The sequence below is a fragment of the Euleptes europaea genome, chromosome 1 (assembly GCF_029931775.1).
Source record: "Euleptes europaea isolate rEulEur1 chromosome 1, rEulEur1.hap1, whole genome shotgun sequence".
Lineage (NCBI taxonomy): Eukaryota > Metazoa > Chordata > Lepidosauria > Squamata > Sphaerodactylidae > Euleptes > Euleptes europaea.
In genome coordinates, this window is record NC_079312.1 from 154,581,979 (window position 1) to 154,603,986 (window position 22,008).

The 22,008-nt window shown below is 44.8% G+C and overlaps 1 protein-coding gene across 2 annotated transcripts in view; it reads left to right on the forward strand.

Annotated features, from left to right (window-relative positions):
• HLF (HLF transcription factor, PAR bZIP family member) overlaps positions 1 to 21,768 on the forward strand; it is a 116,383-nt gene extending 94,615 nt beyond the window's left edge. The window contains exons 3-4 of one of the 2 annotated variants that reach the window (XM_056859988.1): positions 16,731 to 16,951; positions 21,550 to 21,768. In XM_056859988.1, coding sequence (XP_056715966.1) covers positions 16,731 to 16,951; positions 21,550 to 21,768 — 440 coding nt within the window. The remainder of the gene's footprint in view (positions 1 to 16,730; positions 16,952 to 21,549) is intronic. The other variant, XM_056859996.1, reaches the window with a different exon arrangement.
• Positions 21,769 to 22,008: the final 240 nt, after the last annotated feature.

A 22,008-nucleotide genomic window follows, 5' to 3' on the forward strand; every position in this document is an offset into this window, starting at 1 on the left:
TAAGGTTACCAGCACACTGTGAGCGCAGTCCTAAGAAGAGTCATATTCTTCTAATCCCATCAATTTCAGTTGACTTAGAAGAGTGTAACTCTGCTTAGGACCACATTGTGAGTTGATTCTTTTAGAGGAACATATAAATCCAGCCATGGAGCATCTGCGTATGCATTCTGACTTCATTGTTCCCTCAGCAACAGAGGGGTGGGGAAAAGTACACATGAAGAGAAATGTGACATATAGCCAGGACTGTTAAATATGCCCATTTACATTAGGTGGTTCTTAAACTGATATTTTTATGTATAAAAGTATTATTATAATTTTTTTTACAGAAGACTACTTAAAATATAAAACACCTGCCCTCTTTTTTGGGGAAGGTGTGATCTCACATATCGAAGACAGCAGGAGTGATATGATTTGACAGTTGCTGTGGCAACCCACCTACTTCATGAAATAGGGATGTAGATGGGACTTTGAAACAGTAGATCTCACAGTGTTGCAGACTAATGAATTAGGCACAGCCTCACTGACAAAGGAATGTCAGCCTCCCCCCTCCATGCCCTTCTTTGGACAATAGATTTTCCGTCTGTTTTGACAGGTCCAGACACTGCAACTGTTAAAGGTCTTCAACACTCAGCTTTGAGAAATTAGTTCTTCTGAGGAGATCATTAATATTTATCAGTGTTCCAGCTCAGGAGAGTGATTAGGCTAAAAGACAGGGACTCCTGAGTCTTCCCACAAAATGCTCTTCTCTTCACTGCACTGGCCCCCTAAGGCTACAGTCCTGTGCATGCTTATTTGGGAGGAAGCCTGATCAAGGAGAAAGTGATTTCCTTCCAAGTAAACAGACACAGGCTCAGGCTGTACAAGACTAAAGTCCTTGTTTCTAGGACATTCCCAGTAGGATGTTTGAATGTCCTGAAGACCCTGAGGGTTCGTGACCTTAAAGAATTCTGGACACACAGTCAGAATTCCTAAAGCAAACTGCATTTTGCACAGGGCTGTATCCAGATTGGATCCTATTGGGAAATGAATGGAGTCTTGCATGGAGAGGCATCAGGTGCATTAACTCAACACCTCCCTTATGCGTTGGTGTAAATTTACAGTAAGGTTCATGTAGATCTTCTTTGTAGCCAGACATATGGAAGAGTCTGGTTATGCAGTATTGGAAGGTATAGTTAGATGTTACAGGAATTGTATGGCTGCTACCAAAAGCTGCAGCTTCAGATCTCCTCCTCTCCCCCGGTAAAATAAAAATGCATGATGTGACATTGCCACGATTCAGATTGACATTTCCCTGAAAGTGGTAACCCTTAAAAAAAATGGGTGGCAGGGCAGGGTTGTTCAGTGCATAATAAACACCATGTCCTCTGACCTGCTGCTTTAGACTCCTGCCCCATATCTCCAACATCTAGTTCTGTCCTGAATGTTTCCAGTTAACACAATCCAGTGTACAATATAGTGACTCTACTAGACTTTGTAGTTGGCAGGAGGGATAAGTTGGTCTTGATGGATTGTATCCTGTCTGGTCACAAAGCCAGGTGTAGTGATCACCTGGAATCCTGACTCTACCATGGAAGCTTGCTGGGTGGCCTTGGACCCAATCACTTTCTCTCAGCCTAATCTTTCTCACAGGGCTGTTGCAAGGATAATGTAGAAGAGGGAAAAACGATGTGGTAAACTGCTTTGGGTCCCCATAGGGGAGAAAAGCAAAGTATAAATAAATAAATGTATGTATTCCGTTATCCTCGGAGGATCAGCAAAGCATCCATCCACATTAACACCTGACTCATACAACTACAACCACTGTGTACAGACTCCCCCCTCTGCAAGCACCACCACAAACTTTCCTGGATGCAGCATGGCAAAATATTGTTAGTGCATGTCATGGCTTATTCAGATCACTCTTCTGCAATGTCTACAAGACAATCCAAGCTGAGAAAATAAGTTGTTCTCTCTTATTCATATATTCAGGGCAGTGCTGGTTTAATTAGGTGAATGAGGCAATTCTGAGGCCCCCTTCTGCAGGTCATTTCTGATTTCCCACATTCAGGTTGAATGCTCCTTTGGGACACCTGTTCATTGACCATGTGTTTTCAAATAGTAAATTTTGAAAGCTGCTTGAGTTTACCTGGGTTGGAAATCATTGTGACGTTCTCCGTTGTGTGTGGAGAAAGTATGGCATGGAAAATGCTCCCCCTGCTGGAGGATCCATGACTTTCGCTCTACTTTCGTGGTAATTCCCAGACAGAAGTTCAGCTGTATGTTTCTTCTGGATGTTGTTGGTTTGTGTACTGAGGGGAAATAAGCAAATACGTTGGGACTAAGGAATGGATTACTGCATTTGCAATTTACATTTATTTATTATTATTTATTTACAAAATTTATATCCTGCCTTTCTACTTACCAACAGGTAAGGGCATGTTGAACAACAAATTTGGTAAATTCCTAGTGGAAAATATATATCAACACGCAGCCACTATCACCAATAATGTCTTTATATTACAATTCAACCAATCTTATGACGTTACAAATTATACCACTGGTTAAATAGAGTCTACAATAATATTTCTACAACATAAACAAGAATTATAGACACCTCTATTGCCATATTTATACATCAAGGATCAACAACAGGTGATCCTTGATGTATAAATAGAGGTGTTGTAATTCAAAATAACTATGAGTCTTTTGCTAGAAACTGCGAAATTGCGGTCAGGTAAGACGATGCTTAAAGTAATCTCCTTGGGAGTAACGATTTAATTTGAAAAATTATGTAAACTTTTACGAATGGTAAATTTATTATTGTTATTGTAGATGCAAGCTAAATAGGTCTGAAGAAGCAGAATATTATACCCGCGAAACAAGATTTTAAAACCCGGGATCTTGTCACATTATGGCGCAAACGTGCCTTGTGAATTGTATTTGATGGAACAAATCTTTTGTGAGCAAAATACATCCTCAACAGCAGTTGCTGTACAAGCAAGAGTTAACAGCATCGCCTAAGCTCCGGAGGAGGTTGTATGATTGGTCAGCAGTGGTCAGCTGATCGGAGCAGTGAGTGCTTCCTCTAAGCGGCGCGGCGGACTGCAGCAGCCGGCTAGAGAAATATTGTGTTCCAATTCCTTGGTGTTTCGAAAGCTTAACAGTGAACAGTGCTTCGGAAAAGTACAGTTGAAACATTTCTGTCTATAATTCTTGTTTATGTTGTAGAAATATTATTGTAGACTCTATTTAACCAGTGGTACAATTTGTAACTTCATAAGATTGGTTGAATTGTAATATAAAGACGTTATTGGTGATAGTGGCTGCGTGTTGATATATATTTTCCGCTAGGAATTTACCAAATTTCTACTTACTAAGGCAGCATTTGCTGTTAACAAATTCATTACACACCTGCAATTACAAGACTGGAGGAAACATACAGCATTCGCTTTTATTTGTTCTTCAAATTTTGATCCAGCTGCCCCTCTAAAGAGATCGGGACAGGATCCCAATTTATTCTCCCATCAATCTTGTGAGGTAGGACAGACCAAGAGATAAACTGTGCTATCCTAAGCAGAGTAACACCCTTCTAAGCCTGTTTACTTTAGGGGACCTAGAAAGGGGTAACTGTGCTTGGGCACAGATTATATAATCACATCTGTTTGGTTTCATTTGGGATAGTCATCTCTTATAATGAGCATGCTAAGGCACAGCCCTGACCTTTTGGTTATGTGGAGGAGGGAGACTTTGCAACTATCCTCTCTTGCATCATCAGGCAAGGAGGAAGTTAGAAAGTGGTCACAACACTACAGGGGCATGGCAACATGGAAAAGAAAAGGCACTCGGCAACTGACTCATGTCCCACAGTTCTAAACATTTCTGCCTGGATCAGTTTCCAAGGCTGTACTCCTGAGTACGCTTACTAAGGAACAAACCCCACTGAGCTCAGCAGGACCTCTTTCGGAGTAATCATGTTTACGCTTGAACTGCATGCAGCTTGGCTGGTGCCGCAGAGCGAGTGAGCCATTCCCCTTTGGCTGATCTAACGAATGTTCAAAATTCTGGAAGGAAGCTTGCAGGTGATGCAAAACTCTGCTTCAGATGTTGGTAATCCAACCAAAAATTTAAATGTATTAAAAAGTGTTTTGCGAGTGGAAGAGGTGATTCTTTGAACATCAGAAAAACTAGTTTGAAGCTAAGTACCACCCTATCATGTTTAATTTTCCCTCTAAAAGAAATCCATTGAATAGGCAGGATCGAACCACATTTACATCTTAATTCTCACTGAATTCAATGGGAGAATGAAATATTCATTTTGCTGTTCTTGAAAACAGTGGGCAATTTATTAGTTTAGTTGGCAGTAAGATTACAGTCTTGGAAATATTCAAACTTGTCTGATTTGTGCCCAATATGATACTGCCCAATATGATATGACCTTCTGATACTAAAAATAACTTGATTAAAAGGTCCATTTATGCTTTGGGCTTAACGGATGTTTCCTTCAATGTGTTTGCCTATTTTGTTTTCTCCACTAAAGCAAAGAAATCATATTTTTAGAAAATGTCACATGCCTAGGCTGATGCTAACCCGATCAAACTGAACATTCTCTAAAACCTTCCTTGCTCTTTGTTTTTAAAGGTCACTCAACTTTAGTGGATGAACATGCCTTGGTAGTCCAATGAAATAAAGACCCAGATCAAAGTGGTTCTTTTTCCTTCCAGTAGCTGGATGAAAAAGAACTAGACATAGAATTTTGTGTTAAGGAAAACATCTTTTGGTACCATTTGTGTTCAAACGAAATTTCAGAAAAGGTGGAAGGAGTAGATAGACATTTGTGATTGGTTCTTCCTAAAGCTTGAACTGTACGTATTTTAAAAGTCATTTGTGGTCTCTCTATCTAATGCCTTTTTATCCTGCCCTTTCTCCAAGGAGCTCGGGGTGCCATACATAGTTCTCATTTTATCCTTCAAGAACTCTCTGATGAGGCTGAGAGAGTGTAATTGGCCCAAGGCCACCCAACAAGCTTCATGGAAGAGTGGGGAACCCAGGTACCCCAGATCCAAGCTTACTCTGGTGCTATAACCACTACACCACACTGTCTGTCAGGATTGCTACAGTCAGCTGAAGGTGACCTCTTGATTGCACAGAGGCTTTCACAAGGATTGCCCTGCAGCCTACATCAAAATTGATCCACAGTAGCATTCACAAGTCAGGTTTTTCATTTGGACAGGTTGGATTTAAAACTTTATGTATTTGTATATCCACATGTCTATTAGGTATGAATCTCAAAACATGGACATAACTGGGTGTGCCTTGGCACAACTGGGAACTCCCACCTTCTTTGGACGTGTGATCATGCAGTGGCTATAAATTAAACGGTTCTGGATTGACTTGGGGCAAATAGGGATATGTTAACACAGGTGATTCCAGAAATATGTGACATATATCCTGAAATCATCTCAGCAGCCTAACAGTATTCAAATGAGACAAGACTGTGGGAGGTCTGTGAACCAATCTCTCAAGCATTCTGTACTGGTTAATTGCAGTTTTAGATGTGGGGAAAAACAAAGGATACTCAAATAATGTAGAGAATGGATGCTTCCGCCCTCTTAAGTCATGTACTCAGGGGAAGGGGAACAATGTCTTTTGAGAAGAAGGTTTAACTTCAATGTTGGCACTAGCAGCCAGTCCAAATCCCATAGTAATCCAATGCGTTTCACACGTTACAAAGACACAACGCTGGGAGCTTCAGCCAATCACAGACACCCAATAAAATGTACCTGTGTGACGCATGTGTTTTGGAGCTCAGTGGACCTAACTACATTTTAAATTTTCTCTGGGAATGCCCCTGGATTGGCTTGAGAGATGGGATCTGGATTTTCACACTTCCCAGGAGCATGTGGGCCAGAATCGGATTGGGACCGTGAAGCTTAGTCCCTCCACATGCTGCTTTCCTGACTTGAAATGGCCCAGGGACTTACTATTTGTCCCATTGGAGGTTCCACGTGTACTTATGGGCTACATGCTACATTTTCGCAACAGGGTAAATAGCAGGCCCAGGAGGCTACTTCAGGTCAGGAGAATGGGGTTGGTCTAAGTTTCCGCTCCGCACATACTGTAGTCCTGATCTGAATCAGACCTTCTCCCCTGAGGCAAGGGCATCCTGATATGTGGGTTGTTTTCCTCTCCATCCGGGTAGGCAGGACCAAAAACTTTGACTTCCTGTCTCCCTTGGCGGGAAAACAGCCTTCAGGAAGCCAGTTTTTGTCCTGCCTCCACGGGTAGAGCAGCAGCATTCACACAGTTCTGTGCCTTTTGAATCGTTTAGGACTAGTTAGAGTTCTGAGTTCGTCTTCCTTACCCCATTTCGTAGTAAGTCGCCTTAATTGTACCCTCACTGTTGTTCCTCTTTGTTCCCTTCCCTACCTTCCCTGTGTGTGAATTTCTTCCCTTCGGCTTAGAGCCGAACAGAATTCAAAATGGCCGACGCCATTACTATCAGGGAGGACGACCTCCTTTCCGAAAAGGATTACCACAGCGGGCTGGTGCAAAGCTCCCACAAATCTGCCAGTTCTCCCAACGGCCGTGATTGCGGACCATTAGGGACCTTGCCGCAGCCTGAGGACCCGCTGCTTGAGGAGCCGACCCTGGTGCAGCCGAAGCCGAAAAAGGCGCGCCGCTGCATCAGGGCGGCAAGAGAAAAAAGCACGGCGCTAAATCGAACACCGGCCAGAAAGCTGGGCGGAGCACGCCCGCCTCTTCTCACAAGATACCAAATCCGGTCTCCGTTTTTCAGGCGACCTCGGAGACGGCGGCAGTGACTTCTCCCCATCTAATAACTGGTAACGCAGCAGCAGCGGGATTATTCCCACCGGGTGTTGGCATCCACCACCACCCCTCAATCGGCAGCGGGCGGCCATTTTTTGTCATGGGAGAACGCTGACGATCTCATTAACTGTGCCCTTCAGCGTCAATGGTTAGCCTTCCAAGCTTACCAAGCCCGTTTACCCCCCAACCCCTGGATGGGTTCAGGCACTCCCCCCCCTCTCCATTAGTTAGGTCTAATGTGGAGGAAAATTATGATCCCGGTGCTTCAGCCAACCCCAGAACATCCACTTGGCCCACCAAAGCAGCCATGAAGGCTTCTGTAGTCAACACTAGGGAAGGACTCGCAAATACTTCTAAGTCTACTTCTTCATCCATCGAGGATGAAGAGGAAGAGAAAAGGGAGGGGGAGGACAAAGAGGAGTGCAAGTTTGACTCGGACAAAGAACCCCTCCAACCTATAGATCAACATAATAGGCTGTTCTCAGGAGAAGACTACCAGGGATTATTGGCTAAAGCCATCCTGGCACTGGATCTGAATGAGGATGTGGATTCCTCAGAGGAACCCAAATCAAAAAGGAAGCAGGGGGTCAAGGAATGTTTTCCCAGACAACAACCGCTCACTAATTCTGTCACTTTCCCTGAATTTTTTGTAAGGGCAGTCAGGGAAGAATGGGAAAAACCTTCATCTAACAGACAGGTTCCACCTAACATCAAGAAACTATACACACTGGCACCTCACGCCATGGATATGCTAAAAGTGCCTCTGGTGGACGCACCGGTACTGGACCTTCAATCACCAGGATTGGTCCTGGAGGATGGTGTGGGATCCCTAAGGGATCAACTGGATAGAAAGTCAGATTTTTTAGCCAGAAAGGCACATGAGGCCTCGGCCTTAGCTATACAAGCTAGTGCCACCACTTCAATTTTTGCCAGGGCATCATATTTGTGGATTAAAAAGATTATACAGCTGGTTCCCGAGGACAACCTCAGGGCAATTGGAGGACTGGAGAGGGTACTAAATGCTACCACTCTCATGGCCAACGCTTCGCTTGACACTATGTCCTTCGTGGCTAGATGGATGTCTTCAGTCACTTCCCTTAGTCGGGCCTTATGGCTAAGGGTTTGGCCGGCAGACTTCAAGGCCAAGACCACTTTGATGTCGTACCCAGTGAAAGAAGGTCGCCTATTTGGTGAGAGACTGGATAGCATTCTCGTAGAATCTAAAGATAAAAAACAGGTTCTGCCCATGCAGCTTAAAAAGGATCATAGATCCCCATACCAGTCCTTTCGTCCCTCTAGACCATCGGCCAGGTTTAGATCTGAATTTCGGAGAGGCTCCTGGGGACCATCTAGAGGTTCCTGGGGCACTCGACCATTTAGAAGGGGAGGAAGATTCCAGAGATCACAGGGATCACAGTCCAGACCTGACAGGGGGGATAGGTTTACCAAGGCCAATCAACAGTGACGCCAATCATCTCCAGGTTGGGGGGAGACTCCAACAGTTCACCACAAGGTGGACTCTGTCCAATCCGGACAAGTGGGTCTCCAAAATCATAACTCAGGGCTACTTCCTAGAATTTTCATCCCAGCCCACAGATTGATTCCTTCGATCTCCAGTTCCAACCAGGAAAGGGAAACACAGCATTACCCTCAAAGCGATACAGCATCTACACCAAATCAGGGCCATAGAACCGGTCCCAGTCCTCCAGAGGGGCCAGGGAGTATACTCAATTTTCTTCACAGTCCCCAAGAAAAACGGGGACTGGAGGGCCATCCTCAATTTAAAATACATCAACAAGAGGATGACTTACAAACATTTCTGCATGGAAACGGTCAAATCTACCGTGGAGTCCCTTCTCCCTGGCACCTTCATGACGGCCGTGGACCTCACGGAGGCTTACCTCCATATCCCTATCCACCCTTCCCACAGACATTTTCTCCGTTTTGCGTACGGACACAATCACTATCAATTCAGGGCCCTACCCTTTGGTCTTACTTCAGCTCCCAGGGTCTTTACCAAGACCCTGGTAACCGTCATAGCTGTCCTCAGACAGGAAGGAGTCCAGGTACATCCGTACCTGGACGATATCCTGATCTGTGCCCCAACCCTGGACCTATCCAGGACTCACACAGCCAGAGTTATTGAGATTCTCCAAGAGCATGGCTATTTGCTAAATTTCCGCAAAAGCTCCCTCATACCATCTCAATCCACGATCTACTTGGGAGTGTGGATCAACTCAGAAAACAACTCAATTTCCTTAACCAAGGAAAGGGTGGACAAGATAATCGCACTCTCATTAACCACAGACAGACAAAAGACTGCCAGACTTATGTCTCTAGCAAAACCCATGGGACTGATGGTATCATGCATTGCAGTAGTTCCATGGGCCAGATTCCACTCACGGCCATTACAATGGCTGCTGAGTCCCCATCAGTTAGATATTACCAGAAAGAGGATAAAAACAATTCTCATTCCTCCACAGGTCAGACAGAGCCTGCGTTGGTGGTCCACTCCACTGAACCTATACAGGCCAATACAATACATACACGAGGAGCCCCTTCAGATATTTACAGATGCCAGTCTAACGGGCTGGGGAGCCACCCTCAGAGAGCATCTAGCCCAGGGGCGGTGGTCACACCTGGAATCGACACTTCACATCAATTTACTGGAGCTCAGAGCAGTAAAGCTCGCCCTGTTGGAATTTGCTCCAAAAATCAGAAATCATCACATCCTCATAAGGACGGACAACATATCCACAAAAGCATACGTCAACAAGCAGGGCGGCTCCAGGACCTCCTCCCTTCACAAGGAGGCAGCGAAGATTTTCTCATGGGCCCAGGTAAACATTCCTTTGATTCGTGCAGAACACATCAAGGGGACCCTCAATGTACAGGCCGATTGGCTAAGCCGCCAAATGGTCGACGAACGAGAATGGGAATTAGACCAGGACACATTTCATCTAGTCACAGAAAAATTTGACACCCCTTCTGTCGATTTATTCACTTCAGAGCAAAATCACAAACTACCAAGGTATTACTCGAGGTTCTTCCATCCAAAGGCGGAAGGCACAGACGCTCTCCTGAGCTCATGGCCAAAGGGTCTCCTTTACGCCTTCCCCCCCATTCCCATTCTCCCCAAGGTTCTGCGCAAAATTCAACAGCAACGCGCCAACGTCATTCTCATAGCTCCATATTGGCCCTGCAGACCATGGTTCATGAACCTCAAGAGGATGTCTTGTCAGGAACCATGGCAGATACCACCGAAGTGGGCCATATTACGCCAGGGTCCTCTGAATCACTCAGACCCTCAATGGTTCTGTTTGACCGCCTGGCACTTGAAAGGCGGTCCCTTCTAAATCAAGGGTATTCCATCAATGTGGTCAATACTATTTTAGAAGCCCCCAGACCTTCCACTCGACGCATGTATAGTTCGTTCTGGAAGGCCTTCGTTAGATGGGCCAGGCAAAAGAAGGTTAACCCACTTTCACCGTCCATATCCCCAATTCTAGATTTCTTACAAGAGGGAGTTCACCTTAAGCTTTCAGCTTCGACCCTGAGGCGACGGGTAACTGCATTATCTACGGTATTACCTTTCTTAGACGGGCTCCCTATAACAAAGCACAGGCACATCACTGCATTTTTAAAGGGAGTATCTCAAACTCATCCACCAGTCATTCACAGGTTCCCGTCCTGGAATCTCAATCTTGTCTTGAAAGCCCTCACGGGTTCTCCCTTCGAGCCACTTAGGACCATTCCACTGAAATACCTTCGCATGAAGGTACTGTTCCTAACCGCCATCACGTCGGCAAGAAGGGTTTCGGAACTCAGAGCCCTCTCAATCAGGAAGGGCCTCTGCGTTTTTCATAAAGACAAAGTGGTGCTGACGCCAGACCCAACTTTCCAGCCTAAGGTAAATTCCCGTTTCCATATGGCCCAAGAAATTAATCTTCCCTCATTCTGTCCCAGACCGTCAGGAGCTAAAGAAAATTTGTGGCATTCGCTGGACCTACGGAGAGCTATCCGTATATTCATAGACCGTACAAAAGATTTTAGGCAAACTGACTTTATGTTTATAGGAATATCAAACCCTTCCAGAGGTAAAAGAATGTCAGCAGCGTCCATTAGTTACACCCTCAGACAATGCATTTCGGAGGCATATAAGTCGACAGGTTCCCCATCGCCAAGGGGAATTACAGCTCATTCCCTCCGTAGCATGGCTACGACAGCAGCCTTCGATAAGCAGGCCCCTGTAGAAGAGATATGTCGGGCTGCTACGTGGTCCTCGGTGTCAACCTTTGTAAAGCGCTATAAAATTAATGTTTGGTCCTCAGCACAGGCAGCCTTCGGCTGCAGGGTGCTCCAAAACGTCATAGAATAATTCATTACCCAACCACAAGGGAGCTCTATAAAGTCCCACATATAAGGATGCCCTTGCCTCAGGGGAGAATGGAGCCTTGGACACTTACCGTAGAGGCTCATTCTCTTCTGAGGCGAAGGTCATCCTGCCCACCTCGGATTGGGATCTGCGACGTTTCATTCTAATTTCAAGTTTAGTTAGTTCACGTTAGTTAGAAGTCTCCAAGTTAGATGTCTTAAGGGAGTCTTCTGTCGTGTTTCATCAGTTGCTTGGAGTTAACACTTTTTTTCTTGTGAGTCTGTCTCTAGTACTGTTAATTTAGCTAGCCTAGATGATAACTGGCTTCCTGCAGGGAAGGGAACAAAGAGGAACAACAGTGAGGATACAATTAAGGCGACTTACTACGAAATGGGGTAAGGAAGACGAACTCAGAACTCTAACTAGTCCTAAACGATTCAAAAGGCACAGAACTGTGCAAATGCTGCTGCTCTACCTGTGGAGGCAGGACAAAAACTGGCTTCCTGCAGGCTGTTTTCCCGCCAAGGGAGACAGGAAGTCAAAGTTTTTGGTCCTGCCTACCTGGATGGAGAGGAAAACAACCCACATATCAGGATGCCCTTTGCCTCAGAAGAGAATGAGCCTCTACGGTAAGTGTCCAAGGCTCCAATATCCATCTGGAACTTCAGAACATGTCTCTTGAACAGACTTAAGGATGCCCGTGGGAAAATGTAACATGTAGTTAAGCCCACATTTCTATTCATAAAATGCTTACTGTGGCCATGTGCAACCTCAGTTTCCCCTGGGGCTGTGCAGCGAAGAGATCGGGGATTTAACACTTCAAGCTGTTCAAAACTGGTATCCCTGCTCAGCATTGAAGAAGAAATATGTGTTTTTAAAGGAGGTTTTTATTCTCCTTTAAAATGCTGATATAGCTTTGGGGCAGTCTCACTTGATGTGTTTAGTGAGGCACTTTAAAAAACTGTAAGCATGTACTTAAAATATAATGTGTGAAATATGCCACCTTAGGAACTGTTCAGTTATCTGCTCCCACCACAGTTAGTTTTTTTTTTTAAACGTTATTTTTCAAATTACCCACCTGCTTTGATGATGAAGCAAGAAACCACTTTGCTGGCAACCATAAAGGCATTTATTTCGGGGGCAAGAGTGGATCCCTGTGCCCAGCAATCATTTAGTGTAATGAGGTGGTGATGGTGCTACTGGCCTTAGCCAAGTATCAGATTTATCATGCTGCCAACACTGATTTTAAGTCATGTGGATTGACCTTCCTCTCCAGCGGTTCTTCGAATCACATGCGCATTTCAGGGTAATTGTTTCTTGTAGGTTATCCGGGCTGTGTGACCGTGGTCTTGGTATTTTGTTTCCTGACGTTTCGCCAGCAGCTGTGGCAGGCATCTTCAGAGGAGTAACACTGAAGGACAGTGTCTCTCAGTGTCAAGTGTGTAGGAAGAGTAACATATAGTCAGAAAGGGGATGGGTTTGAGCTGAGTCATTGTCCTGCAAAAAGTATCAAAGGTAATGTGCTAATCATTGTCCTGTAAGTATCAAGATAATGTGCTAATGAGGGTGTGGTATGTTAATATGGAACCATTGTATCCTGAAGTGATCTGTTAATGTGTGAAATCCAAAGCTAATCTGCATGGCTATTGTGGGCTGTAGTCTTTGTTAGTCTGGAGGTTTTCAGTACAGGAAGCCAAGCCTTATTCATTCTTAAACTCTCTTCTTTTCTGTTAAAGTTGTGCTGATGTTTATGAATTTCAATGGCTTCTCTGTGCAATCTGACAAAATAGTTGGTAGAATTGTCCAGTCTTTGCTGATGCTACGATCAGCAAAAGACAAAAGAGACCCCCTCACCTCTGCAGGAGTATATCGTATACCTTGCAGTTGTGGACAGGTTTACATCGGGACCACAAAACGCAGCATACAAACAAGGATAAAAGAACATGAAAGATACTGCAGACTTGGCCAACCTGAGAAATCAGCAGTGGCTGAACATGGACTGACACAAACAGGACACAGGGTCTTATTCCAAGACACTGAAAGACTGGACAATTCTACCAACTATTTTGTCTTGGATTGGATGTTGTCACAGCTGTGGAGTGTGCTGAAGCAGGATTAGAGTGCTGCCGTTGCTACTAGTCGTGACCTTTTGTACAATGTCCTGCCTTGACCCACCTTAGAAAGGCATGGATTTAAGCATCATTAAAGCAACTTGAGACCCTGTGTAGAGCTGGCAGAAGATTAATTAGAAATATCTGTTACATTCCTATACCAACAAGGAGTTCAGGGTTGGATGTGTAGGGTTCCTGCTCTTCAATTCATCTTTGAAGCCAGATCTCCCCTGAGTGAAAGTCCAAAATTCTAGTCATTCTCTAGGCATCACATAGTCTGTACCACTTCAGGACAGGATTCTCAACCAGTTATCATCTGTATACCCATAGACAGGAGGATCGCTGTACTTACAGCAATTGTGTTAAGAGTTCTGGGTTCTAGCACCATGTAGATGGGCCTCTTTTAGGTAAAGATTATGAACTTGGTATCTGTGATAATGTCTGAGTAAATAAACACAAAGATCCAGAATGATATTGAACATGAGAAAAGGAGGGGAAGAAATAGATCTCACTCATTCATCATTGGGAACATCATATATTATCTAATACCATGGATGGTTCCACTGTGCATATAAAAAATTCCACACAATGGGGCTACCCAGGGCTAGGGTAAATGTTTCTGCAAACACAGGGGATCTAGAAAAATCTTGAACTTTAAAAAGGGGATGATTAAATAAACTATAAAATAATGTCAAAGTGCCAAGATATTGTGAGATTACTTTATGAGACCTTGGCTGCCATTTTGGATTGCTTAGACAACCACAGACAAGATTGCCTGCCAAGATTTTGCACTACTAGCTTGCAAGACTTTGGTAATCAGTTAGCCCATTTTCCAACTGGGAAAGGTGAATTGACGGGCAGGGCGAAGTGCGGAAAGGAGAGGTGTTAAAAGGAGAGACTGCTAGGATGGGGGAGAAGTAGAACAGGGGCCAGTAAGAGTTAGGGTGTAGCTAATTGGGAACTGAAAAGTGAGGAGGCAGCAGGTATGATGAACCACAGATAGGGAAGACAGCAGGCAGGACCAGCAGGAAGACTGAGGGGACAAAGAGTAAGAAGGGGAGGTGAAGTGGAGCTGGACTGGAGAGAAGGTGGAGACCGAGCAAGATCAAGAAATGGGAACCAGAGAGAAGAGGAAGAAAATTCCTCTTCTCAACGAGTTCTCACAGATCCCTCACTTGTCACTGTTTAATAATAAACTGCCTGACCTCTGTGTAGATAATGAAAGCTGCATAATGGTGACGTTGGGAAAGAATGTTGGGCTATCTACCTACTGAGGGGTCTACCCAGGTGTGCAGAAAATATGACTTTGTGAATTAACCCAAAGAAAAAGGAAGGAAAAAAACCCTTCAGAACTGGCCTGAGAAAGACTGGATATGCTTCAGAAAGGCTGGAATGTTAAAAGGCAGTGCAAAAGGAGAGGAGGAGAGAAATCAAGCCCCCTGAAAGGTTAAAAAAAAGCCTGGAAGGGGAGATTTTGGGGGGTAGGCTGAGATTTCCAAATTGTCCCCTGAACACACAGAATTCCTGCTGCACCCACAGCTTGTACCCCATATTATTACAATATGGAAATAAACCCCACAAAACAGAAGTTTCTGAAAAGCAGTCCTGGCTTAGTTGGGGGCACTCTGTGCATCTTCTATTGTGCCATTTCACCAGCAGAGGCTTGTACTGGAAGTTCTAAGAGTTGTTACCTTATCTGAAATCAGTCCCCAGCACTCTGTGTCCTGACTTGCAGAACAACAGGAGGTTCAAGTGGGCATGCGGTGAAGTCAAGAGCAGAGGGAGCTGCTGTGAAGGACACAGGCCATGTTGACCCTACCTAAGGCCCTGCCTTTCATAACATGGTCTGTGAAACTGCCCCAACAACAGAGGCCTCCAGGAAGGGCTAGGAAGCTCTTGGGAGGTGGATCAAAGGCATGTTTCTCCCCAGAATAAAAAAGGGCACAAAAGGAATTCAATTGTTAGCCATTCTACCATCAACAGAAAGCTTCCTCCTCAAACTGGGGCCATTTTACTTGATGCCAGAATCTCAAGTGTTGAAAACTGGGCATATCCTGTTGTGTTTTGAAAACATTATTTCATTAACAAGATATTCTATGCAGTGACAAGAATCAAAAGGGCATATTTAATAATAAACTAGCTCTTGTTCACACATTAGACATGGTAGTGGCTAAGAAGCAGGATTAGAAATCCAATATGAGGCCTCACCTATGAATTCTCTGGACAGCCTTATTTATTTAGTATATATCGTCTTTCCTCCAAGAAATTTAGGGTATCATACATTGTTTGCTCCTCCATTTTATCCTCATAACAATCCTGTGGGTTTTGTTAAAGAGAGAGAGAGAGAGAGTGTGACTGGAACAAGATCACCTGGTGAGCTTCACGGGAAAGTGGGGATTTGAACGTGGATTGGGCACTCTAACCATGACACCACACTGGCTGTAGCTGACAAACGATGACCTCTCAGCCCCTCTTCTGTAATAATTAAATTGCTTTACAGACTACTTGCAACAATTCAAAACAATATGACTATGTATTTATGGTCCTGGGATGTGGAATGGTATGTTATAACCTAGGCTCATGAGATCTCAGAAGTTAGGCATGGTCAGTATGTAAATGGGATGGCCATACCTTGGATGGGCACCAAGGAAAACTGCAGAGGAAGGCAATGGCAAACCACCTCTTCAAAGTCCCTTGCAGAGGTTACCATAAGTTGGTTGCGATTTGATGGCACATACATACAAATGTTTATGGTCCTGGCAAATCATTATATCTTAACCTCAGTTTCCTTACTTCAAACTGGGAAGAATGGTGTTGTGAGCACCAAACAACATACAAAAAGTTCTGTTTCCATATACACAAAAATATTTATTACATTTTAATCCCACATTTCCTTCAAGGAGCTTCAAGATGGTGTTACGTGGTTCTCCTTTTCTCGGTTTCCCCCCTCACAATAATGTAGGGTTGCCAACCCTCCAGGTGGGACCTGGAGTTCTCCTGGAATTACAGCTGATCTCCATACTACAGAGATCACTTCCCCTGGAGGAAATGGCAACTTCAGAAGCCAGATTGTATAGAATGACGTGCCTGTTGAGCTCCCCTCCCTAAACTTCCCCTTCAACCGGTTCCACCCCCAAAACTCCAGGCATTTCCCAAGCCAGAGTTGGCAGCCCTACAATAACTCTGTGAGGTAAGTGGGAGTGACCAGCTCACAATCACCCGTTGAGCAATGATTCATACCTCACTCAAGTCCTAGTGCAACATGAACTGCTACACCACAGTAGCTGCCCACCAAACTGGTTCTCCAGCCTAGTAGATACTTAAATAATAACAGTAGTAATATTCAAGGCTGGTATATGTTATTGCATTGACTACCAAATCCAGTTAGCATTATTTATTTTCTGATTCATAACACAATTTTCTCTCTCTCACTGCAGGTGCAATCTTGCCCACAAATCGTAACACACCAAGTCCCATCGATCCCGAGTCTATTCAGGTTCCCGTGGGGTACGAACCAGACCCTGCTGATCTTGCCCTTTCAAGCATTCCTGGCCAGGAGATATTTGATCCTCGCAAACGCAAGTTCTCTGAGGAAGAACTCAAGCCGCAGCCAATGATTAAGAAAGCCCGCAAGGTCTTCATTCCAGAGGATCTGAAGGTAAATTGGGACTGGTGACCAGGCTGTGGAAACCATTCTAAAGATTAGGTTGGTACAGTCTTGTGACTAAGCCATTTTGGGTGTAAGGATGCAATTAGACCTGCTTGAAATCTTTTTGTTTTACAAGGATCTATACTGTGTGGGATTGCCAGCTCTGGATTGGGGAATACCTAGAGATTTTGGGGGTGGAGAATGAGGAAGGCCGTAGAGTCCACCTTCCAAAGTGGCCATTTTATCCAGGGGAACTGATCTTGGTTGCCTGGAGATCAATTGTAATAGTGGGAGATCTACAGATGCCACCTGGAGGTTGGCACTAGGGCTGTTGAATTTAAAAAAATTCGGTATAGTTCGGATTCGGCCGAATTCGGCCTGTTTAGATTCGGGATATGCCGAAGTCCGAACTCCCCCACTTCGGATCCGTTCAATTCGGCGGGAATTCAAAGTTCGGAAAAAAAATTTGGCCGAATAAAGCCATTAAAAACACAATCGCGCCTTTCCGCGGCTCTGGGGGGGCATTTTTGGGGTTAGAGGTCCCAAACTTTCAACAGAGCTTCAAAGGACGTTTATTGAAAGACTCCCCAAGTTTTGTAAAGATTGGGTCAGGGGGGGCTGAGATATGGGCCCTGAAAGGGGTCCCCCCCACCCTTAATGTGCATCTCTCAGCAGAGCTTGCCGCCCACGCACAAAGCTCCCAGCCCCGACAACAGTTTGCAAAGCAACACAACCTTGTAAAACAACACCTTTGCAACAGGGAAAACCAGAAGACACACAACTGAAACCTCCCCCCCCTCAAACCAGGGAGCGAGAGACTCGAGGGGGAACACACACCCCAGGCAGAACTGACGAAAGCCCCCTTTGGCTTCCCCCCCACCCACAGAAACTGCTCCCTCCCCACACACACACAGACTCTGCTTTTCCCCACACACACTCACATACACAGGAGAAAAATTATAGATTAAAGCCCCCAAAGGGGTCTTACTGTGGCTGTCTTCTGTTCCATCACGAGGGGCTGGGGAGGACTTGTAATGCAAGATGATTCCAATTAGGCACGGGACGTTTTGCTCTGGAGAAGATGCACACAGGATCGGCTGATCCATTCATCCCAATAGGGGAAAGGGGAAAGCCCATATCTCGGGACCCCCTGACCCAATGTTCACAAAACTTGGGTGGTCTCTTAAGAACACTGGTCTGAAACTCCGCTCAAAGTTTGGGATCTGCACCCCCAAAAATGCGCCTCCTGCAGCCAAGGAAAGAGAAAAGGGGGGGAGGTGATACTTCTGCCCCCACTGAACCCATCTTTACAAAACTTGGGTGGTATCTTAAGAATAATTGTCTGAAGCTATGCTAAAAGTTTGGGGGCTATATCCCCAAAAAAGCGCCCCCTGCAGCCACATAAATGGAAAAAGGGGGGAGGGAAAAGGGGGAGAGCCCATATCTCGAGACCCCCTGACCCAATGTTTACGAAACTTGGGGGGTATCTTAAGAAGCTTCATCTGAAGCTCCACTGAAAGTTTGGGGTCTGTACCCCCAAAAATGCACCCCCTCCAGCCATGGAAAGAAAAAGGGGGGAGCCCATATCTCGGGACCCCCTGACCCAATGTTTACAAAACTTGGGGGGTATCTTAAGAAGCTTCATCTGAAGCTCCACTGAAGGTTTGGTGTCTGTACCCCAAAAAATACGCCCCCTGCAGCCACAGAAAGGAGCAAATGTGCACAAGCACCCCCCCACACACATACGAGGATTTCGCTCTCTCTCTCTCTCTCCCTGGCCGGGCCGCACATCAGCTGATTCCTCCAGTACTCAATCCTGACTGATTGGCCAGAAGAAGACCCAGCTTGGCCACCGATTGGCCGGGGGAGGAGAATGCTGCTTACTGACGGTTATGCTGCTTACTGACGGCCCCGAATTTGCCGGATTTATTCGCGAACTCCCGAACTCGCTGAATTCGGCCCCCCCCGGTTGCCCGCCAGTTTTGAGTTCGGTTCCTCCCGAACTAAAAACCACCGAATCGGGAAATTCAGCTGATTTTCAGTTCGGGCCGAACCGAATCAACAGCCCTAGTTGGCACCCTCAGCACTGTGTTACTTTTGAATGACGACACTTCATTTGTGCACTGAATTTGGGCTGCTGTTTAATCATTCAGGAATGACGCTGACACCAAATTCAACCTTAATGCTTTTAAAATTCATGTGTGACAAAGCCTTTAGAGTGAGGGCTATCATGAACTGCTTAAAGAGCAGGATGGAGCTTCATACTGCAGCCCATTCCTGAAGGCACATGATTGTGCAAATGTGCTGAAGCTAAGCAAATCTGAGTCTCCTTTAGTGCTCAGATTACAGGCAGGTGGCAGGGAGGCTCTATCCTTCTTGAAACCAGCTCCTTCAGCTACTGTTTTAGAAGGCTCCAAGAGGGCAGGGTTAATAGCTGGCCTGGATATATGCTTTTTGGGGTATTAATTTCCACGACTTGGAACTGTGGTGTAGAAGCAAAAGCACAGAAAAGCTTCCTGATGAAGAGCTGGAAACTTGCAGTGAGGCTCTGTGTTCAAATCCCCTGACTGCAAGGAGACGTCCAGTTTTTACTTCTTTGAAACAGCAGTAAACATTGCCTTGGCTTTCTTCAGATTTCTTGGCCAAAACACTCTCCTGTTCCTGCTGTGACTGAGCATTGGGTGCTGAGTTTGGGAAGAGGCTAAGCAGATTAGGCGAATCAAACATCTCTGGGCTGCATGTGATTCTCAGGTGCCAGCCTAACTCCTTTCCAGGCCTGGATTGAGGGATTTGCCTTTGTAATTTGTTAAAATGAAGATGGAGATGGCCCGGGTGGCACAGGAATGAATTGAAAAAAGTTGGGTTTTTTTTTTTTACAGAGGAATGAAATGGGAAATTTTAAACCAAGATGTAGGTTATGAGGCAGGGTTTTTTCCCCTCTTCTCCTCCACCTCTTACATATGTAAATGCTGTCAAGTTGCAACTGTCTTATGGCGACCCCAACAAGGGGCTTTCTTTTTTTTGTTTTTTTAAAGATTTATTATTATTTTTAATAATATCAAAACAATATGTATTATATTGATTTTAAAAGATATAAACATTACTAATTTAATCAATACCAAAAACAAAAGAGAAAAAAAATTACTTCCCCACCATCCTCCTCTATCCGTTTATACTCTTAGTACTTCCCTTTGCATATATTTTCTAATTTAAATCATTCTTTATCCTAGGATTATATCATATACTTCAACGTTTAAAAACTAATAATAAACACTTATATAAAGCTGTACATTCAAATTAATTCAAATCCTTGGATATTTGCTAAGTTAAGTTCATTTCCACAGTACATTCTCCATGCCTCCCATTCCCCCACAAATCCCCCGTTGTCCTTTTGATTTATTAATGCTGTCAATTTAGCCATTTCTGCTAGTTCAATCATTTTATTTATCCAGTCCATCTTCTCTGGTACTTCGGACATTTTCCATTTTGGTGCAAACACCAATCTTGCTGCTGTGGTGGCATATACTAAAAAAGATCTCTGAGTTATTATAGTATCTGGTACAATACTTAGCAACATCATTTCCGGTGTTTTAGGGATGTTATGCTGTAAAATCAACAAGGGGCTTTCAAGGCAAGTGAGAAGCAGAGATGGTTTGCCATTGCCTTCCTCTGCAGAGTCTTCCTTGGTGGTCTCCCTGCCTAGTGCTGACCCTGCTTAGCTTCTGAGATCTGACGGGATTGGGCTATACCAGGCCACCTTCCCTCCCTCCTCCAACTCTTACAAAGGAAAAAAAAAACAGCAACAGAAGATTTAGGCCGCAGTCCCCAAAACAGGGTATTGAGGTCAGTGATAACATTTTGAGGATTTTCTGAAGAATTATCAGAGACTCCTTTTGACTCTTTGCCAAAACTAAAGATGAGGTTGAGAAACCTTCAAAGTGAAAATTCATTGTATGTAAGGCACCTGATTGGGATACAAAGAACACAAAGAACACAAAAATTGTGCCTGATAAAGTGTATCCTGGTGTCCTGGAGGAAAAAAGAGAAGGGCAGCACCAGACTTTAAGGCCAAGTCAAGGTGCTAAACAAAAGTAAGGTTCTGTATTTTCTGGAGCACTTCTCATAATCTTGCGTAATGTATTTGAAGTGCTATATACCCGCAGGGGCAAATTGCGCATCAGTTTTCGTCACTTTGATGAACAGTTCCTTTTTCTTGAGGGAGGATGTAGTTCACAAAGAGCACTGGGCAAACAAACCATGGCTCAGTGGTAGAGCATCTGCTTAGCATGCAGAAGGTCCCGAGTTCAATCCTTGGCATCTCCAGTTAAAGGGACTAGGCAAGTAGGTGATGGGAAAGACCCCTGCCTGAGACCCTGGAGAGCCGCTGCCGGTCGAGTAGACAATACTGACTGATGGACCAAGGGTCTGATTCAGTATAAGGTAGCTTCATATGTTCATATGTAAACGTAACTACTTTTGTTTAGCACATTCTGAAAGCCTTCCCTCTTGGCATCACATTCCTGCAACCTGTCCAGAAAGCCACGCGGAACTGCCTGCCTTCTCTTTGCTGAAATCTAATTGTCTCCTTTCTTCCTGTGATTAATGAGCAGGATGACAAATACTGGGCAAGGCGTCGAAAGAACAACATGGCTGCCAAGCGTTCAAGAGATGCCCGGAGGCTGAAGGAGAACCAGATTGCCATCCGTGCCTCATTCCTGGAGAAGGAGAACTCAGCGCTGCGCCAGGAGGTGGCAGATTTACGGAAAGAGCTGGGCAAGTGCAAGAACGTGCTGGCCAAGTACGAAGCCCGGCACGGTCCTCTGTAAATGGCGTTCCCTCCCCTCTCCCGTTTTTGTGGGTTGGCAGTTGAATATATGGACAGTGCATTTCCTGTTTGATAGCACCTCACCCAATATCAGCCTTTCATTTGTCAGCACTTTACCGGAAAATCAGAAACAAAACCATTGTACATCTTTGTGTGTGTGTGTCTGTGTGTGCACATCTCCTCAGCGTGTCCCCATATTTTTTTTAAAAAGACAACCCTCTATGCAGGGTGATGTTTTTAC